Source organism: Xyrauchen texanus, chromosome 11, assembly GCF_025860055.1.
Source record: "Xyrauchen texanus isolate HMW12.3.18 chromosome 11, RBS_HiC_50CHRs, whole genome shotgun sequence".
Taxonomy (NCBI): domain Eukaryota; kingdom Metazoa; phylum Chordata; class Actinopteri; order Cypriniformes; family Catostomidae; genus Xyrauchen; species Xyrauchen texanus.
In genome coordinates, this window is record NC_068286.1 from 42,719,414 (window position 1) to 42,740,985 (window position 21,572).

Below are 21,572 nucleotides of genomic sequence, written 5' to 3' on the forward strand. Positions count from 1 at the left end.
CTTCCGCGGGGGATTGGAGGAGCCTGGCCGCTAGAGAGCGGAGGAAGGGCAGCTGACCGCGAGGGGAGGAGGGACTCCTAGCTGACTGTCTGGAGTGGTCAGGACACCTACCAGTCGCTAAAACGCAGCGGGGTCAAAGAACGGCCGACCGCAAACAGGGAAGGGATCCTGGCTGACCGCCTGTAGCGGGAGGACCATTGCCAGGGGCGGGGGAGACCCCTTCCGTCCACCGAAAACGCGTGGGCCGTTCCGTCCGCTAGGGGCTGGAGGACTGCCTCGGATCTGCCTGGGGAGTCACGGCTGTCATCCAATATAGGGTGGAGGAGTCGCCGAGGACCAGGCTATGGCAAATCGAAGAACCGGCGAGTAAATTAAAAAAAATTCTCTCTCTCCTCTCTCTCTCCTGCTGCTGCTCCGTGTTGGCCTTTCCCTCTCATTTAAAATATTATTATTGTGTTTGTGGTTGGTTACATTGTGTAAGTACCGCGTTTGTTTTTTTGTTTCCCTCCCCTTGTCCCCTCCCAGATCCAGGAAGACGGGGATGACCTGCCAGCAGACGGGGCCGGAAGGGCACATCTAACCAACCGAATTACATTGTCATAATACTGTAACAGCAACTTCTCTGATTGGTGGATCCCTCTTCAGGATTGTGGGTAGCATAGTTCACTGGTAATTAGGCTATTCAACAGAATTTGTTTTAAGTCGATTGATTAACAAACTCAGAGCTCATATGCCTGTCTTGAAAGGTTTATACATCATTGTTAAAATTAAGTTTGTCTATTGTAGAAATAAAAGGGAAGTTTTCTTCTGGAACCTTACTCTTGTGTAAAGAAAAGAACGTTTAAAAAATGTAAATAATGTTTAACTCAGGTATAAGCTTTCCTTGCTAAATTAGATCTACGCACACACAATTACACACACGTGTGCACGATCAGTGGATGGATAAATATAGAGGGCTTTAGAGAGCTGTTAGTAATTAGCTTTGATGATGAAGTTGGCCGTGAAATACACAAAGCAATTTAGGCTGCTCCCAAACGGCTGTCGTCTCCGCTGTCTCTCTCTCTCTCTTTATCACTCGCTTCCTGTCATTTCTGTCTCTGTTTCTCTCTTCCTCCACAGATTGCCTTTCCAGTGCCCATTTCCCATGTTCACACTTATCTTTTCTCTCTCTTTCTCTCTGCCTCTCTTAATGGTGCTTTTGTGAACACATCTCTATAGTCAAAATTCTGTCTACAATCACAGTTGCCGAGCTTCTGACTCATCCAGGATCCTTGAAAATTAATAGTGCATGCTGTGATTAATCACAATATCCAGCAAGTAAGCCTGTGGAGAAGGAGAACACTGTAGCGCTATCAAAACTGAGAAAATTAGATGTGCGCTCGACGGGAAGAAAATGCTGGATTTTCGTGAGGTTCCTGAATTACATGTCTTTAAATGAGTTTTGTGCATATTTGCAGATGGTTTAAGACATTAGTTTTATTGATATTTGCCTTTTTATCATTAGACAAGACTGTTAAAAATTACAGGGAACTGTTGAGGAGAGGCTGATAGAATACACGCTTCAGGGGAAGATATATGAGCGCTCCACAGGATGCTGGATCTGCTGAAGTTTTGTGAGGTTAGTTTATTACATCTGTTTAAACAAGATATGCCAATGGTATATAATAGAAGTTTTATTGATAATTGCCTTTTATCATTAGAAAAGAAAGTTAAAAGTTACAAGGAACTGCTGAGGAGGGAGAGGGAGAATGAAACTGGCGGGCACTTTAACATTATGAGCTCAAACGCGTCTGCTTTTATGCATTTTATGGTTGTGTCAGTCGCTCCACATGCAAGCAGGCGATTCTCAGTGCACTCAAGAAACAAATCGGCCAAACGTGAAAATTTATCGGCCGATGCAGATAATAAAAAAATTCTCTAAAGAAATTCCCACCCTTCTTTCCCTGGGGAGGGGCGTGCCTTCCGCCCCATCTGCCGGCAGGTCATCCCCGTCCATATATATATAAATAATAGTTTAATATAAAAATTAACCAAAAACACAAACACACACCCACACACAGGTGTCAGACAGCTGTCTGTAAATCTCTCTCTCTGTCGCACTGCCATCTTCGGTCTGCCTTTAATTAGCCTGATTAGGGGCGGGTGTGCAGAATCACGACCCGGCCCCGCCCTCCGCCCTGCCACAATCAGCCAACCACTAGTGGATATAGCCTTTAGGCAACTATATTATCTATATATATATATATATATATATATATTATATATTTGTATGTTTAAAACAGGTAATGTAATACTAGGTAATATTAGCAAGATCGCTTCTCTCTTTAGGATAGCAGCAGAACACTGGTGCTGCAAGATGGTGTCAGCAACTTTTTGAAGATGAAAAAAAGAATACATTTTTGCATGGCTCCACTTTGCTGTTTGTGTTTGTGTGTGTGCTCGCGAAAACGAAAGAAGGAGAGAGTGAGCTCTGTGACAGTGAGAACAGCAACAAGCACTTTTCAATGCAGAAAAAAATGCAAAAGCAACAAATTATGGATAAAAAGACCATGGCGTAAATTTTACAACTCATTTTATCCATGTCGGATAATGTTTATTTGCAGCGCAAACTCTGATTGGAATGCGCATTCTGTACCATGCGGTGACGCATAACATAAACAATACTTGAAAATTTGTAACAGCTGACAAATTTTTACAGGTGTATATACTGTATTTTTAACAGGTATTTCAATGTATGCACTAAATCCCGGAACAGCGCACAAACATTGTGACAAATAAGGGGAGAGTTTGCTGACATGTGACTTTAATTAACACAGTTTTGGTTCGTTTTGAAATGTTGCCTTGTGAAAGCAAACCAAACCAAGAATAAAATGCAATATTACAACAATTTTAGCCCCTGTTTCGTGAACCAATCAAATGAGCTACAGGTCTGAAACAAGAAAGAGATGAGGATTTATAAAGACTGAGAGAAAAAGAGAAATTTTTTTATGTCAAAAGTTGTTTTGTAGAGTTTGGGAGCTCGAGTTCGGACTTGACTTGACTCGGAATCAAGTCTTTGGGACTTAGAAAATCATTAAGCCTTAGTCTTAAAGCCATTGTTTTATGTGGTGGTCGGCTGCAATTTCTTTGCATGCCAGCTTTAAAAGTCTTAAAATATAATGTATAATTTTCCAGTAAGTTTGTGTAAGTGTGTGTGTCGGAGGGGATATTTTTCACCACGGTTACAATGGCTGCTATGTCCATGCAGGTATGGAACAACACAGGGTGAGTAATGATGACAGAAGTTTCATTTTCGGGTGAACTATTCCACTATTGCATTATTTATTTAGGAAGATTGGAGGACGAGTACAGCTACAGAGAGAAACTATAGAGATTCCGTCTCTTAAGTGTATTATTGTTCATTTGGGTAGCAGGTTTCCACCCTCCAGCTTTTTTTTTTTGGATTTAGTCTCATATGAATATAGAGACTAAAGTCAACATAAAGCAGACACACACACGCACATACACTTGAGTCTCTCTCAAACACAGCATGCACACAAGCAAATCCACAATCCTCCAAACACAACCTGCTTAAGTAAACATCACACACACCTAAACACATACACACACAGGAGAGAGGCAGCAAGTTATCTCCAAAAGCCAGATAAACACCTGCCAGTTCCTGAACATCCCCAGCGGAAACTAGTCCCTTCATATTTGCACTCTTTTACTTACTCCTTCAGTTTGCATTTCTCAGAATATCCTCATTTTCTGTCATATTTCTCTGTTCTTTCTGGCTACGTTCAAACAATTGATATTTGGGATTGGCAATCGCATTTACTAATGGGGTGTGACTCTCAAATTGCCCTGTTCATACAACAGCCTACAGTAGTAGCTCGAATACTGTCTGTTGGAACAAATAACTGCCAACTCTTTTTTCTCGTGATAGCCACAAATATCATCTGTTCCTATAGAAGAGTTAGACCGATAAAATAGTTTTAGGTGACGATAGTTGCTTTATAATCCTCTATGTTCCGCTGTGGCCAGTGCTAAGAATATTATTGGTTTTATCTATTTTAATTGGTTATCTGCCTTTTGCACCACCTGCTCGGAATTGGCAAAATTCACTATCGGTCGACGTCTATACCATAGTGACAATGAATAAAGTAAAATACATAGTTTTTTTAAATTTGTATAACATCAGAAAGTATCATCAGGACTGATATAACGTAAGTTAATGAACAAAGTCTAATTGAGTTTATCTGTCAGAAGGTAATTAACCAACAGTGCATTTAAATGCTTTTTTAAGTTGAACTAATGGGGCTTTTCCACTGCATGGTACAACTCGACTCAACTCGACTCTGCTCGCTTTTTGGGGGTTTTCCGCTGTGGATAGTACCTGGTACCTGATACTAACAGCGATAACAGTATAATTTGTTCACGCGACTTTCGAATTGTGAAAAAAGACATGGCTGTGCGCACAAACACGCCGTGGTGAATATACTAGGTGCAGACGGTCCACTCGTTAGCGATAAGCGAAACGATAAAGTCTCTCAGGAAGTGTATCAGCTGTTGGCCGCACACGGCTACCACCGGACCTACCAACAGTATGGGGAAAAGCAAAAAAAAAATTTTTAAAGTGACTACAGAAATATCAAGGAAAAGTGGAAGTGGTTCGACCAAATGGACGCTATCTAGACCGGTGAGCAATGGGAGCAGTGGCGGCTGCTGGTCTTTCAAAGAGGGGAAGCTCATTTTCGGCCTACATTATAAACTTATTTACCCTATTTTTTGCACTAAATCAATCTTAGGTGTTGATCTGCCCTGCTGTTTAATTCTAATTTTTTCCTCGTAAGGAAGACTTTCAAATGGCTTCGCCAAAATCAGGTCGACAATATTAGCACCGTCTGCCATCGTGCGCAGTTTCACCCGTACAACGCTAGCCTAGCCTACTGTATGAATGAATGAATGAACAAACGAACGCTCTAAAACAAAATATATTAAACTTGGTAAAACTGAAACAAGGAATGTGGTGTATAATTGTGTGAAATGTATTATGCAAATTGACTAGCAATTTCACCAAACAAATATAAAGAAATAGGTTGCAGCAGTTTGTCTTTTGACTACACTTGAGAAATCCGCGATGGGACTGAGCGCGAAATAGCTTCAGTGACTTCTTATAGTACAGATTCGCTGTCAATCAAAAGGAGATGCAGTCTTTCGACAGATCCTCCAATCATCACGCTGAAGCCCGGAGTCCGGGCCAGCCCACTCCTCATTCACCCCCAGAGACGCTGCGCGTCCGTGGGCGGGACATAATCGCAGCATTTATCCAATGACCGTCTATTTTCGGAGCACTGAAAAAACTGTTCAGAGCAGCCCCGTTGAAGTCAATGGACGCTCGGCTTCAACAGGGAAATGCACTGACGCTACGGGAATGTATGAGAAGTAAATCGAGTCAGCCGACCTGCTATATGTAATGTAGCTGATTCTGAACGAACTCGTCTTCGAGATGAACGTGTTCTAACGCATTTTTAGTCAATAAATAGTTTACACAGTAGTACATATTTGACCATTATTTTTTTGACATTATAGGGGAAGCTGAGCTTCCCTTGCAGTCTTAAAGAAATCCCCACTGAATGGGAGGGAGAGTGCCCTGGACTGGTGTTGATCCACAATGGAGGATGGTATGTTTTGTAACGTTAACTCTGTACTCTGCTTGAAAGCTTCACTTTATTATTTGATCAACTACTGGAAGCTTGCTTCTAAAACAACCAGGCCAATTTAACTGTTACACATTGTGTAAAATCACCATGCAACAACTGCTTTATGCATTACAATGAGCTAGTAGCTAACAGCTTGGGTCGAGTTATTGTTTTGGTCAGTTTGTGTCGTGTTTAAGATGATGTCACGGCAGTAGAGGCGGCGCAACTATGACGATCAGCCTATAATCACACCCACGTTGAGGAGGCACTAAACTGCAATGGAAATGCAAGCTCAGAAAAGTAAAGTGAGTAGAGTTGAGGTGAGTCGAACCGTAATGTGCAGTGGAAAAATGCCATAAGTGTAGAGCACAAAATGTGGTCACACCAAGTTCACAAAACCGCACAGAAAACCAAACCCACAAGACTCGCAACTTCAACTGCGAGTCTTGAAACTGTATTTAGCGTTCTAAAACAGGACTGACATCTGTACTACTGCTCTCTCCATCTCTGTCTTTCTCTCCATCCTTTTATTAGTATGCTCCCTTTTCTAAACCACCTGTAAAAACACTGACATCCAGGTCTTCAAAATGAAAAGTTAAAATATGCATATTCATGTATAATCACTTGAGTTGCAGTTAAAGGGAAAAGAGGTGGTTTCCAGGCTTTAATGAGCTCCTCTGAAATTCGCTGTCGTTTCAGAATGGATTTGAGCTGGGATTATGACACCATTCTGGTTCTGATTCCTGGATCAGATTTAAGCCTCTGTAGGCCAATTCAGAAAGGGAAGGAGTGAATAGATCAGATGAAGAGGGTGAGAGAAGAATTTAGCATTTTAGAAAAGTCTGGTGAACATTAATTATGCAAACGCACACACTTATATCAAACGGCAACTTACAAGACTCGGCGTCTTATTCTACAAATGGATTTACATAACATCACATACATATATTGACACACTTATGTAGAGGAGCCGCGCACAAAGAAAACCATAGAAACGGAGCAGAAAAAAAAAAGGAGGAGGAAGGATTGTCATGAGGGAAATTAAAGACAAGCTGCCCAAAATAACATTCCCTAACCAGCTAAGCCAATCAAAACACATAAATAAGAAACATGTTTTAACCTGTCTGATAGGGCTTTGTGTGGGGAGAGAAGTTACAGATATAGATTCTCATGGTTTTTAGATTCCGTTTCTTGTGGGTGTGATTGTGTGGTTATCTCTTTTGGTAACAACTGTTCTGCACTGGGTGAGCAGAAGCATTAAGTTCAATCTACCGTCTCCAAGGTGACGAGTGACTAAGTGCCTTTAAGAGTTGCACCACACTGACAGACCCACATCCTTGTCTCTTTCTCATGAGCACACAAATACATACACCTTGTCTCTCTAAAACATACCCATACATAAGCAACTACCATTTCCTTGATTCATTTCTTGCAATGATTGATTCTGTAAAGCGACCTTGGGTTTTAGAAAGGCTCTATATAAATAAAACGTATTATTATTATTATTATTATTACAACCAGAGTATGAACTCCACACAACAATCAAATCACACACACACACAAACCAAGTGCAATGCATTAATGTTATTTTTTCCTAAACCAAGGGGGAATTTACACTTGCTAGCAAGTAAATGCCATCCAAGATGCAATATGAGATGCATACAATATAACCGCCAAATGTAAATGCATCTCTTTGTTCTAGTCACATATGTAAACTTTACTCCTCCTATAAGGAACTACATCAGTGGATGTTTGGAAGCCCAATTTGGAAGTCTGTTTAGTTGATAATGGCCACATCAAATGCTGCAACTGTCACAGAAGTGAACTTGTTATATGCATATTTGTGGAGACACATTTTTGTCGCAACATGTGAATGAAATATGCAAACATAATCGGATAGCAATCACATAACTGACTATATGCAAATAGACACTGCATCAAGTAGGAATCAGAATGAATCATTAAACCCAATAATGGGTGTCAAATCAAGGAGACAGAGACACTTGCACAAACACTTTTCTGTCTTTTCTGTCCTGTGACAAACTAACTAACAGGCTACAATTGCAAAAACACATCTTATTAAATCTTATTAAAGTAACTTTCTGTAATACTGCAACACCTCACATAGAACCAATGATTGTTTATCTCTTCCTTTTCTCGTCTCTATTTCAAACTCTCTCATTTCAAATTCACAGCTCTTCCCATCTCTTCATCACGCTGAATTTGTGTGACGGACAATTACACAATTTATGTATACATCACCACGATACACAAGCATCTGGTGGACTTTACATTATAATCACTCTACTCTGCATAAGAACGCTACTACATCATAGGCAAGACAAATAACAGCTTTACGTGCCATTATGATGCAACAAAAGGAACATGAATTTAAATCTTTCTGTCACACTGAAGTATCACCACTCTTCACACATCATAAAAGTGATTTAAAGCAGCTGAAAAAGAGCCATAGGTGTAATCAGATTACAAAGTAATTAGTTACTGAAATCTAATTATTTTAAATTGAAAAAAAATGTAACATGTTAAATTTTAAATGATTGTAATCAGTTTACAATTATTGATTTTCAATTAAAGTAAGTATAGCCAACATTACTTGGGTTACACAATTTTTAAAGACCATTTATATATAATATATTTAAAATGTGAATTCATACGTTCATATGTACAGTATGTCTGCTTGTGTTTCTGTGACAGCTAAAGGGTGTTCAACGATACACAAGGAGGAAATATACACTTTTATTTGATGACCAGAAAAACAACTTTTCTATGAAAATTGTTTTAGAAAGTAAATTAAAAGTAATTAGTATTATGGTATTATCCCAAGTATATTTTATCATTTTGGAGAAGTAAATAGTCATTTGTAGAGGATAACTAAATTATTTTGAGTAACCTAGCCAACATTGTCTATGACTGCTGGTGTCAACTAAATAGTGAATATATGCATGAATTTACAATATATATATATATATATATATATTGCAGTTCTCTAAAACCGCTGTTAAAATGCATTAACCTCTCACTTTAAGTAGGCAGGCTTAAATTACATGTAGACTGAGAGTCATGCACAAAAAACCCTGATATTAGCCTAAAGGTGAAGTGAATCAATCTCCTAAATCTCCATTATCAATTAAAACACAATCTATATCAGGCACAGATTATTAGACTATTACAAATGACTATTTTATTAAGAAATTCCTCAGATACACGCTATAAAACAATTCCTAAATAGCAGAAAATTGCATTTTAGTACATTCGGTGTTACAGACACACAATAGAATTCTAAGGAGAAAAAAAAAAAAAAAGGTACACGCACGCAACGCAACGGAAACAACATAAAGCAAGTGTCTCGTTTATAGCTCGTTATTTTTATTTTTATTGCCCGATTTTGTTTTCAGTTTTCATTCTAATGGAGAACAGCTGGCGATGCATCTGGTGTGAAGTGGTACCAGTTCAGTACAAGCGCCATGCAGAGCACCACTGTTGCCAGACCAGTAGTTATGCTTTCCCATACCTGCAGGAGCTCGAGTCAGACTCCACGTTGTGGTTGTTGTTCTCCTCGTCTCCAGGGCCAGGAGCGTCTGATACACGCGTGGACCTTTGCTGCTTCTGCTGCAGCTGCTGCTGTTGTTGCTGCTGTTGCTGCTGTTGCTGGAGCGGCTCCAGGCTCTCGCTGGAGCGCGAGTGGGCAGGAAAGACCCAAGGCACCGGCGGGGGGCTCCGGCACTCCTGCTGGCTCATGGACCGAGGACACGCGGAGGCGCCCACTACCACCACCGCCGACTGCCCGCTGCTCGGACCCGAATCCCCAAACTTTCGGTTGTTGTATATGTTGGAGGAAGAGTTGCCGTTACTCGAGCTGGCACCGGCGGTGGCGTTGGAGGGAGGATCCCCGCTGGAGGATGAGGGGCCCCCGGTGCCACGGATGCTGCTGAAAAGATCTCCCGAAGGCTGGCTATCGGGAGGAGGAGATGTGGGGTGGCCGAACCATCGCCAGCGGATGCGCAAGATCTGCTTAACGTCAAAGTCTTTCCTGGGATTCGACATTCCCAAGACTCCGGTTACGGGAGACGCGGGGACGGAATGACGAGCCTCGTGATCCGTGATTGTCTTGGTAACGGAACACGGAGCACTTCTGGCGGTGACAACGAGTATAATAAAAGCACAGAGGGAGAAAGGGAATTACACCTCTCTCTCTCTCCCTCTCTCTCTCTCTCTCTCTCTCTCTCTGATGACATTCGTGCCTTAATAGAATTGAGAGATCTGAAAGACAGAAAGAACGATAATTTTTCAGGCTTAAACCAAATAGCAGTTTAATGAATTCTTGTCACATTCATACACAATGTGTCTTAACACATATCAGGATAATCAGAAAATTACACCAATCAGCCAGAACATTAAAACCATCTGCTTAATATCGTGTAGGACCCCCTCGTGCTGCCAAAACAATACCAACCCGCATTTCGGAATAGCATTCTGAGATTATATTCTTCTCATCACAACTGTACAGAGTTGTGTATGAGAAGTTATCTGAAACAGTTATCTGAGTTACCGTAGACGTTGTCAGTTCAAACCCGTCTGGACATTCTCTGTTGACCCCTCTCATCAACAAGGCATTTCTGTCCACAGAACTGCCACTCACTGGATGTTTTTGGTTTTTGGCACCATTCTGAGTAAATTCTAGAGACTGTTGTGCGTGAAAATCCCAGGAGATCAGCAGTTACAGAAATACACAAACCAGCCCATCTGGCACCAACTATCATGCCATGTCACATTTTTCCCCATTCTGATGGTTGGTATGAACATTAAATGAATTTCCTGACCGGTATCTGCATGATTTCATGCACTTCACGATTGGCTGATTAGATAATCGCATGGATGATTGTAGGTGCCAAAAGTGCTGGTTTGAGTATTTCATGCACAACAGTCTCTAGAATTTACTCAGAATGGTGTCAAAAACAAAAACATCCAGTGAGTGGCAGTTCTATGGCTGGAAATGCCTTGTTGATGAGAGAGGTCAACAGAATGGCCAGACTGGTTTGAACTGACAAAGTCTATGGTAACTCAGATAACCACTGAGAATGCTATTCTGAGAAGCGGGTTGGCGTTGTTTTGGTGGCATGAGGGGGACCTACACAATATTAGGCAGGTGGTTTTAATGTTGTGGCTAATCGGTATATGTGTGTACCAAAAATGTTATGTAGCATCTATTATGATAATGGTGCAGACAATTGATTATTCCTGTTATTCCTTATCCATGACTCAACAGCAATACCTTGTCATCTGAAGAAATTGAGAGATTGTGCATAGATTATTGGCCACTGAAAAAAAAAATCTATAATGAGGTGCAGTTATTTATAGAAAAATTGTTCCAGAGGAAATAAACATTTAAGCCTACATCCATCTGCCCACCCACACGTTTGTTGGTCAGGTAAACCCATAAAATGTACTAGTATTGCTTGACATCACCCATCGTCACCCCACCAGCATCACCCCTCAGTGTACTGTAGACAGCCTTTATTTTCCACCACACAGAATTTTTAAAATACATTGACTCTGCTTTTCCCTTTATTTAAACACATACCTCAGATTTACAAGTTGTTGATTCTGTGAACTTTGCACTTAGAGCTCATTTAGACAATGGAAACGCAACCAGACAACCACTCTGCACAATCAATATCACACATTAAATCTCAATATCCCTTACAAACTCACATTTGTCAATACCACAACAGTACACTTCCATGGGAAATACAGAAGAAATGTGATCTGAATGAGAGGGAAAACACAAGGGCAGTAGAATGTGAGAGAAAAACAATGAGAAAGAGAAACTGCATTGTCAAGTGTGATATTGTTAGATTGAGAAGATTTTATAAAGACTTTAGTGTATCTTAAAAGTGATACAATCTGCCACAAAAAAAAAACATAAGGCCTTGAAATAAAGTCAATTTACAACTGTACTGCTCCTCTATACACTGCCTTTTACACAATACTGAAAAGAGAAAGAGAGAAAGTAAACAGAGGAGGCAAGGGAGGGGTTTTGGCTCTATAGCCTAAGTATTCCCCTGGCCATAAACCTGTCTTTAATTTACGTCCTGTCCAAGAATGAATGTGACGCCAGCCATCCATTGCAATCTGGTCAGTGTGTGTGTGAGAGATAGAGAAAGACTGAGAGAATAAATCATTCCCAGCAGGATCAGCCCAAAGTTTGAGCTCAATTCAGGCCACATAACCACAACAGAGAGCTGAAATTTCTGACTGCTTTTGTAACATTATTCACAGATGTTGGCTTTAAGGGCACATAAAATAAACACAGTCAGGCCCACGTGCCCAGAGCGCCACTAACAAGCAAAACATCAGTAAACTGGTGGAGCGGGGGCCAGGATTCTTTCATTTTATCATTCTGTCCCAGAAAATCACTGCTTCCGAGCTGAATATTTCTCATTGGGCCAACCAAATACAAACCACATATTGCAAAGGAGGCAGATTTTAGTGCATCTTACACATAGTGCTTCCCAAATATAGCTTCTGCCTGAAATAAGCACTTTCTTTGAAAAATCTGCAGGGCAAAGGAATCATTCACCTCATTATTTACTCACCCTCATATGTCTTTCTTATGTGGAACACAACAGGAGATGTTTTGAAAAATATTCATGCTGCTCTTTTCTATACATTGAACACATACTGTATAGTGACTAGGCGTCTTCTTGCTCCAAAAAGGACCAAAAAGCTCTATAAATGTAGTCCATATCAGGGTTTTCTTGGGTCAAAAATCTACTTGGGTCTTCGGGGGTGTCTGACGTACACGGTCATCCATGTGTGAAAAGGGGGTTTATTAATTACATAGTTTACGAGAACATCCATAAAATTACAAGCGTATCATGTTTCATTGGATATATGAGTTGTTTACTCAACTTAAGCTTAACTTTTTACAATTCTTACTAGTTTTAATTAAGTTACCGTTACTTAAACCCTAAAGTTGTCATTAATACAAAAAATATTAAGTGTTCCTAATTAAACAGTACTTGAAATGTCACATTTTGGAATCATTACTGAAATATACACATTGTTTAAAATTTGGCTTCCAGTACTATGAACTGAATATTATCAAGTACAAAACTGTGGCTGTATGGAATACCCATAAGTCCTTGCACTTAAATAAATTATGTATGTATATTATGTATGTATAATTTTTATTAAAACATTAATTGTTTTAATTTTTGTTGATTTGTAGCTGGTTGCAGGGACGGATGACTTGCAAAGGCCTTGGGGCCAATTATCTCCAAGGGCCCCCTTTCACCCAAAAGTCATTGAGCGGGGGGGTATTCATTGTTCATGGTCAAAAGTCGTTGAGCGGGGGGTATTTGTTGTTCATGGTCAAAAGTTGTTGAGCGGGGGTAGGGGTTTGTTGTCCATGCCCAAAAGGGTTTTCAAGCGGGGGGATCACAAAACTAGATCGCACAGCCTTCAAAAGCCCAGGGTACCCCCGGGCAGTCAAGGGCCCCCTGGTAGTCAATGTCCTCTGGGCATTGGCCCCATTGGCCTGGTCGGTAATCCGTCCCTGGCTGGTTGATAGTTGTGATTTTTGTGATGTCACCATTAGAGTGATTAGTGTGCACTCTAGTTAACTTGGAGCCTTTTCAATTAAGTCATTCTTTTCTTCTCAATTGTACTTTACAAAAGTGCAGATTTATGTGCACTAAGAAGTACTGAGGAGAATCCAATGTGCCATCTGGTCAGCCTAGATTCCAGTTATAATATTCCTTACTGTATAAGACAAGCTTAATTAAAATTAACTATGATACTTCGATCACATATGAGTAAGTTAACTTTACTTAAATAATTAAGGTAAAAATTTACTTTAGCCGAATGAGTAGGTTTACTTGGGGAAAAGCATGCAAACCATTTGCATTAAAAAAGTAAGGTCAACTAATTTGATTTTACAGTGTAAATATCTGGAAACTTTTGAATTCCACAGATTTAAAAAAAAGTTTATTACTTCAAGATGGTGTGAGAAATCAAACCAAACTAAATTAAATAAAAACCTTATTTCTATAAGGCTTGTTAATAATATTCTGAATAAATTCAGGAGCAATGTTTAAAATGTTTGCATTACCCCATAGCACTTTGAAGTGAAACATTCTCAGTAGAATTCAAATTGGTCACATAAGTTTTTAGGTCTGCGGTGTGACATCGAGGAAAGCAGATTGACTCTCCCAAATGATCCATCCTGCACTATGCTGTCTCTGGAGGGGGGCATATCAAGGGAAGCCTGGTTGTCATGCACACATCAACGCATCACTTGCGTGAGTGCTGTATATCTCATGACACGCATGCAAATCTAGGCTTTAATCGCCCCACGCAGGAAAATGTAAGTCTTAATTCACTGATAGTCTTCCCCCTTTCCACACTTGTCAAATTGTCATGTTTAGGTGAGCTATTCCTTTAAAAAAAAATGCATTTGTGGCAGTTGTGTAAGTGGGATGAGTTTAACACAAGGAGGAATTTAATGTGGTCCCAGAGTCCTTGGTTCTCTGACAGCAACGGAGACTGCAGTGAAAGAAAGCACAGGTCTGAGGTCAGTAGTGATGCAGTAACCAGTGGTGACCCTGTGATGGTCAAAGCTTTATTTCTCACTGATTCAGGTCTGGAGGAATCAAGTCTGACAGGGTAGCTAAACTCTATATGAGCTGTCATAAATACACACACACACACCCATACAGACACCCCGCTGTCACAAAGTTTTATGGGCAGTGTGACTGCAGGTAGAATCATGGAATGATGGGAAGGATGATTAAGCAATTTATTCTTTATGGGCCCAACTTATTTTCTCAACGTTCCCCTCTCTCCCTCTCTCTCCTTCCCTCAAATGTTAATTTGATCATTCATCTTTACTGCATGTAAATCAAAACTGCTCAGTAAATACTATATATCACACAAGCGGGTACATGGAGGAGGCTCTGAGCAGACTAATTAAAGTGTCGCATGACTCAGCATTTCTTAAAATAGGCAGTGTGAAAAGATGCATTTTGGTAGTGAGGACAAACATGCATTCATGCAACATCCACAGATGAGATGTGAGCAGTAAACAGGCACAAAAACACTAAATAAGTGTTTTTTTTTTTTTTTTTTATCCAGCTCTCCTCTTCTGTTGGAAAAAGAATGGATAGCATAAGTCTGAAACATACTCTATGCAAGCTCGATTTCAAGCGCTGCTGTATTCTGAAAAGTATCTGACTGCAATTCAATACAAGTATGCATTTCTTTCGCAACATTACCACAAGGGGCGCTATAACTGGCATTTGTGCAAACTGTCCATTTCTACAGCGAGTTTAACTTTTATCGAGCTTGAAAAGGAGTTTTTTTGTCTGTTCTCACCCAAAACCACTGGATCACTTCAGAAGATATTGATTAAACCACTAGAGTCTTGTGGATTATTGTATGCTGCTTTTATTTCCTTTTGGAGCTTTAAAGTTTTGGTCACCATTCACTTGCATTATGAGGATCAACAGAGCTGAAATATTCTTCTAAATATCTGTTTTAGAATAGCTGATAGAGTAGTTCACCCAACAAATTGAAACAGATTTCCTCAATGTCAGGTAGGCTATCCATCATTTCTACACATTTACTGACAAACACACACACACACACGTTGGTGCAGCTATCATTATGAGGACTCTCCATAGACATAATGATTTTTATACTGTACGAACTATAGATTCTATCCCCTACCCCTAAACCAACCCTCACAAAAAACTGTCTGCATTTTTACATTTTCAACATCATTTAGTATGTTTTTTAAGCGATTTGAATAATGGGGACACTAGAAATGTCCTCATAAACCACATTTATAGCATACACTTGTAATTACCAGTTTGTAACCTAAAAAAAGACCTCGTAAACCACTTAAACCTGCCCACACACACACAAATAACACCTACTTACACTCTGACATACCATGTAATCTCATTCCTGAAACCCAAAGCGAAATTGGGCTGAGAGGTTAGGTGTCTCGTTGCTTTGATTTATGCCTGCAACTGAAGCGGGAGGAAATGTGTTTGCATTTCTAGACAAGAGAATTCAACTACACACACACATCTGACATCACACATTTACCCTAAATAATGGATTTCTATTGTCATAAAACACAGTACATGCAGCATTATGATCAAGTGTGCTGTTGTCTACACATTCTGCATTTCAAACAGCCACACAAACATCTTACTATTCAGAGTGTGTCTGTTTCCAAAAAAGCATTTCTACCGCTCTGCTGCATTCCTGTTTTTTCTACTGCCACTGGCTGAAATTATTAGAGAGATCTGGCCTTGCGCACGCACACACACACACACACACACACACACACACACACACACACACACACACACACACACACACACACACACAATCCATTCCCTCCAAACTCATCAGCCAAAATATCAGCAGGCTCATTTTGCACATAGCAATGACATATTCACCCTCTGCTCATCCATGCATACACTGATTCATTTCTCTCTCTCTCTGTCTCAGGCTGAACATGAACAGTGCGGGAATTGGATGCAGACAGAGGTGATACGGGACAAGCCAGCTGGGTTTAGATATCAGTGGAGATGGACGGAATAGATGGAGTAATGGATTTAAAGAAAAAAAAAGCAGCAAGAATTTCCTCCTGAAATAAAATACTGCAGGCTCAAGGGTAAGAGACTGGACATAGCTGGCTGGCAGACCACCTCCGGAAAGAATATCCCACTCGATTTCTTCGTGCATAAAAGATCCTGAAATTCCTCAGGATGTGTATTATACAGTAAATCAAGCACAGGACAAATATTTAAGGAAAAAAGTAGGCATGTGCATGTGTATGTCTGATGGTGACGAGGAGGAGGGCAGGGCGGGGCCGGGCTATGAGGACACATGCCCGGCCCAGCCGGGAAGGGATAAAGACAAACCTAAGGCGCCATTTTGAAAGAGAGAGACACATGCAGCCACTGTGTGTGTGTGTGTGTGTGTGTGTGTGTGTGTGTGTGTGTGTGTGTGTGTGTGTGTGTGTGTGTGTGTATGTGTGAGTGTATTTATCACTTTGTGGGGACCAAATGTCCCCATAAGGATAGTAAAACCCGAAATTTTTGACCTTGTGGGGACATTTTGTTGGTCCCCATGAGGAAAACAGCTTATAAATCATACTAAATGATGTTTTTGAAAATGTAAAAATGCAGAATGTTTTCTGTGAGGGTTAGGTTTAGGGGTAGGGTTAGGTTTAGTGGATAGAATATAAAGTTTGTACAGTATAAAAACCATTATGTCTATGGAAAGTACCCATAAAACATGGAAACACTACATGTGTGTGTGTGTGTGTGTGTGTGTGTGTGTGTGTGTGTGTGTGTGTGTGTGTGTGTGTGTGTGTGTGTGTGTGTGTGTGTTCCTGCCTCTTCCTTGGCCATCCCTTACCCTGTTACACTAAGTAACACTAACAAAACAAAAAAAAACATGGCATTATCATTGTTTCTGGATCGGGTTCTTTGTATGTCTTTGGTATTCATAGTGTTCTACCTTCAAGTAAATACTATGGTACATAGAATATGGTAATTCAGACATGGCACCATGTTGGAAATTTGTTGTGTGGAGAGGCACTATGGTAATACTATAGTTTTAGGATATGTACCATAACCCTTATTCACACTAGTGCCATCTTTGGCACGTGTGAATGGCAACGAGGCTGTGAGGGATAGACTTACAGTCTCTTCAATGGACTGTACTGCAGTGTAAAGTGTCTTTGGACAAAGTATGGATACAATATCTGTCCAAGAAAATTCAGTATACAAAGAATTCCAGACAACATTGTGAGTTGTGGAAAATCAGATGTGATCAAGGAGCTTTGCCAGAGCACCAGAGTACATGAATACCATGAGTTTTGGACATTTACCATGGTAATACCACACCATTCTTGGTATTCTAATTTGTGTAAATACCATGGTTCAGGAAATATGGAAATGTATACATAGTATCATGGTGATACCATGTTTTTTGAACATGTACAATGGTAATACCATACAATTCTTGGTATTTGTGGTATTCTACATTGGGGTACATACAGTGATATAAATATGGTAATTCAGATATAATTCAGATAATATTTTTTGTGTGTGTGTAGAGATGTACAATGGAAATTATATAGTTTTTTGACATGTACCATAGTAATACCATGGTATTCTTGATATCCATGGTATTACATTTTGGATTAAATACCATGGTACATGGAATACGGTCATTCAGACATAACACCATAATAATATTTTGTGTTTTGGACATGAACTAATGTAATACCATGGGTTTTGGACATGTACCCTAGTAATACCATGGTATTCTTGATATTCATGGATTCTGCCTTGAAGTAAAAACCGTGGAACATGGTGATTCAGACATGGCACCATAGTAATTTCATGCTTTTGGACATGTGCCATGGTAACACCATGATATTCTTGGTATTCATGATACTAGTTTGAGTAAATACTATGGTATGTGAAACTCTGTCTTAATTCAGTGACATGTATATATTAAAATAGCATGGCATAATCACCTGATGCCATTACTGTACCACAGTGTGTAAACAGGAGTGTTTAAGAGCACAAGTGTGTTTAAATTTGTGTGTGTGTGTGTGTGTGCGTGCGTGTGTGTGTGTGTGTGTGTGCTTATTAGGCATATATTTTTCCTAGAAGAGAGATTTGTACTTGATGAGAAACAAAGATTTAAATGATTTTGTTTTATGGTATTGACATAAGGAGCAGAGTCGGACACGCACACATACACACTCGGAGATAGATGTTAAAGATCAAAAGACGGTTGCATAGTTTACATTCCATCAAAGTGGGGATAAACTGAGAGGTCTTAAGAATGAAATAAATAAGCAAGCTCTAAATCACTCTAGACCTTAAAGACCTGGAGTGTCTGCAAGAGATCATAAAATACATCCTGAATTATTGAATTCTGAAAAATCACTCCCTTAAACAAAAACAAATAAATACATTTCCCTGTCCCCGGTCTGGCTGCACTTGAGTCAAGTCACACACACACACACACACACACACACACATACACTTTTCCTTTATGAGTCTCCTGAAGGCTTATCATTTAAGGATCATAAATAATGCTGCAGCTCCACACTGTAAATAAACATATCATCCAGGTTTCACCTCTTCTACTGGTACAAAATGAGAGAGAAAAAGAACTGGTCTGGGTCTGACCTGCATACAAACTGATGCACCACTACAACACTGAGCACAACTGACAACCTTTTGTGTGTGTGTGTGTGTGTGTGTGTGTGTGTGTGTGTGTGTGTGTGTGTGTGTGTGAGTGTGTGAGAGTAAGAGAAAGAGAAAGAGAGAGAGAGATATGTATGTGCTGACTTAGTAGTTCAATTTCTATGCCTCTTCAATGTCTCCAACCTCCTTTCTCTATCCATCTCTTTGATTTCCATTAGTTCATCTCTCTGTTGCTCTGTCTTTGTGTGTCAGCCTTTATAACAGCACAATACTGAAATCTTGCTTTTTGCTCTTTGCCTAATGAGGCAGCAGTTAAAGGCATCATAGGTGTTCACCTGACATGAAAGCTTCTATTCTGCCTTCCATTCTGTGTTCAAGTCAAAATCCAAGTTGAAAAAAGCTTATATTCAATTCAATACTTTTTTATAAAAAATTTTCAATGTGGTAAAAAAAAGTATTTTACCCAATATCTGTGTGAGCTGATCATTTTAATGCTTTTAGCAGGGGCAGTGTTTGCGAATTGCAGAGCATGGCAGTTGCCATTCCCTAGCATGCAGACAAAATCGGGGAAATATGTGTCTCATTAAGAAGATCATTAAAGATTATTATTAATTGAAAAGACTTAAATATGAACTTGACATCAGCAGGAAGAGATCAATAGAAATGATTTCTGGTAGCGGGAGGTGACTGACAAGCTCTGTTTTCATAACTTCTCTCATTTGATCTTGCTTCAGGATTGTGGGTAGTGCATTTCTTTACATGGTTTTTGGAATAATGTCTGTTTAATGGAATCGGGCAGCAGAAATTGCATACAGACATTTTCAAAAAGCATATTTTAAATAGCCAAAGCATTCGCCTGGTGCGAGGGTGTTTGTATTGCTTTTCGTATTGCTGTAAGTCTGTGCATCCTTAAAGTACAGCCAGGGGAAAAACGCCATACCCTAGTTTTTTTTTTTTTAAATGCTGATACTACTTTTTTGCATATCACACTATTAGCTTAGCAACATGCTAACATCTTTTTAAGTCGAGAATTTTTTTTTATTCAATCCTTTAAAAAATATGAAATTGTTAGAAGTGTGGGTGAGAAACAAATCAATGTTTTAATCCTTTTTTTCCTATAAATCTCCACTTTCACATTCTAAATGTGAAAATTGATTTATTTATTCAAAAAGGACTTAAATATTGATCTGTTCCCTATCTGTCACGCACTCGAAATTGTGTCAATGTTATGACACTAGGCAACACCCTTGGGAGCCCCAAAAACCTCTGATCTTTGAGAAAAGGCCAATGGGAATTGGTGAGTGGAATTTTCATGCCACTCTCCCAGACATACGGGCAGGGCCGGCCAAAGCCTTTATGGGGCCCTAAGCATAATTTGATTTGGGGGCCCCTCGGTGCCGCCAATATGATTGAATATTGTCAATGCTTGATTATTCACACACTATAAATCTAACACACCCCTTATCAATTTTATTAGTTGTAGCTGTGTTGCTTACAACATACCAATGTCTGCCTGGCATGATTTTACCCTTCTATGGTTTTAATTGTAACAGTAGCACACCTATATTTACCCAATCTTGTTATACCTCTGTTACCAGTTTTGTGGACTTCCTAGAGAACAATTTGCAGCAGAAGCTGTAGACTGCATTATTTCTTTTTGAATAAGTGAGCCAGCTCCACTTACATTATTTCCCCATTAATTTATTTTCTGTAGGTGTAGTGGTAGTGGAAGCTTCAGCCATCAGGTTTTTCAGGGAATGTGAAGTTTTCCTTTATAGGCAGTGGCCCTCTGCTTACTAGATCAGTCCTTTCTGAGTCGGACAGGATAGATGACAACTCAGCTGGGTCAACTGGAGCACCTGCTGATCCATGGTGAAGGCTGGATGTTGCTAAGTGGGTAGCTGTGACATCGATCCCAATGACCACAGAAGTAGAAGGACCTATAAGGAAATTACATTAATAATTATAATTATAAATATTAATCTCAGGATATTCTGCAGTAAACTGAGCAAATACAAAGGCTGCTGTGCTATTAACTTGCCACATCCGCTGAGGTTGAAACAGACATGGAAGGAACAGTACGATCAGTGGAAGTACGTGCTGGGAAGTGCTGCTCATCTGCAGAGGATGGACCTGATGAAAGATTCAAGTAATGATAATAAAAGCTAGCCATGTTAGATGTCATATTAGAAGGTAATGCAACTGTCAAAAACAAAAAAGGTCTCACAAAAGCCATGGTTTATCCATATAAATATATTGATCTGGGATTGTTGAAAAATCATCATCAGTTGCAGCACTGGCACTTGGGGCAGGTGACTTCGGTTGTGCCCCACCTCCAAAATATTTCAACAGTGCTCCTAGGGAAGTTTCATAACATTTACATTTACATTTATTCATTTGGCAGACGCTTTTATCCAAAGCGACTTACAAAAGAGGAAGAACATCAGCGAATCATCTTAGGGAGATGTCTGTTTCATTTGGGAGGGAATGAGACGTTGTGCCGAATCCTTTAGCCAGCTAAAGTTAGCTCGTAACATAGCCTAGCTAATTAACATACCTTTATCTTGCTGTTTATCTCTTTCTCTGTTTAATTCTTTTTCCTTTTCTCTGCACCAGA

General features: G+C 39.8%; 1 protein-coding gene across 1 annotated transcript in view; it reads right to left on the reverse strand.

Annotated features, from left to right (window-relative positions):
- LOC127651755 (kelch-like protein 5) overlaps window positions 1-9,824 on the reverse strand; it is a 48,436-nt gene extending 38,612 nt beyond the window's left edge. Inside the window, exon 1 of the mRNA XM_052137757.1 lies at window positions 9,217-9,824. Within this exon, the coding sequence (XP_051993717.1) occupies window positions 9,217-9,749 (533 nt within the window). The 5' untranslated portion in view covers window positions 9,750-9,824. The remainder of the gene's footprint in view (window positions 1-9,216) is intronic.
- Between the last annotated feature and the right edge of the window lie 11,748 nt (window positions 9,825-21,572).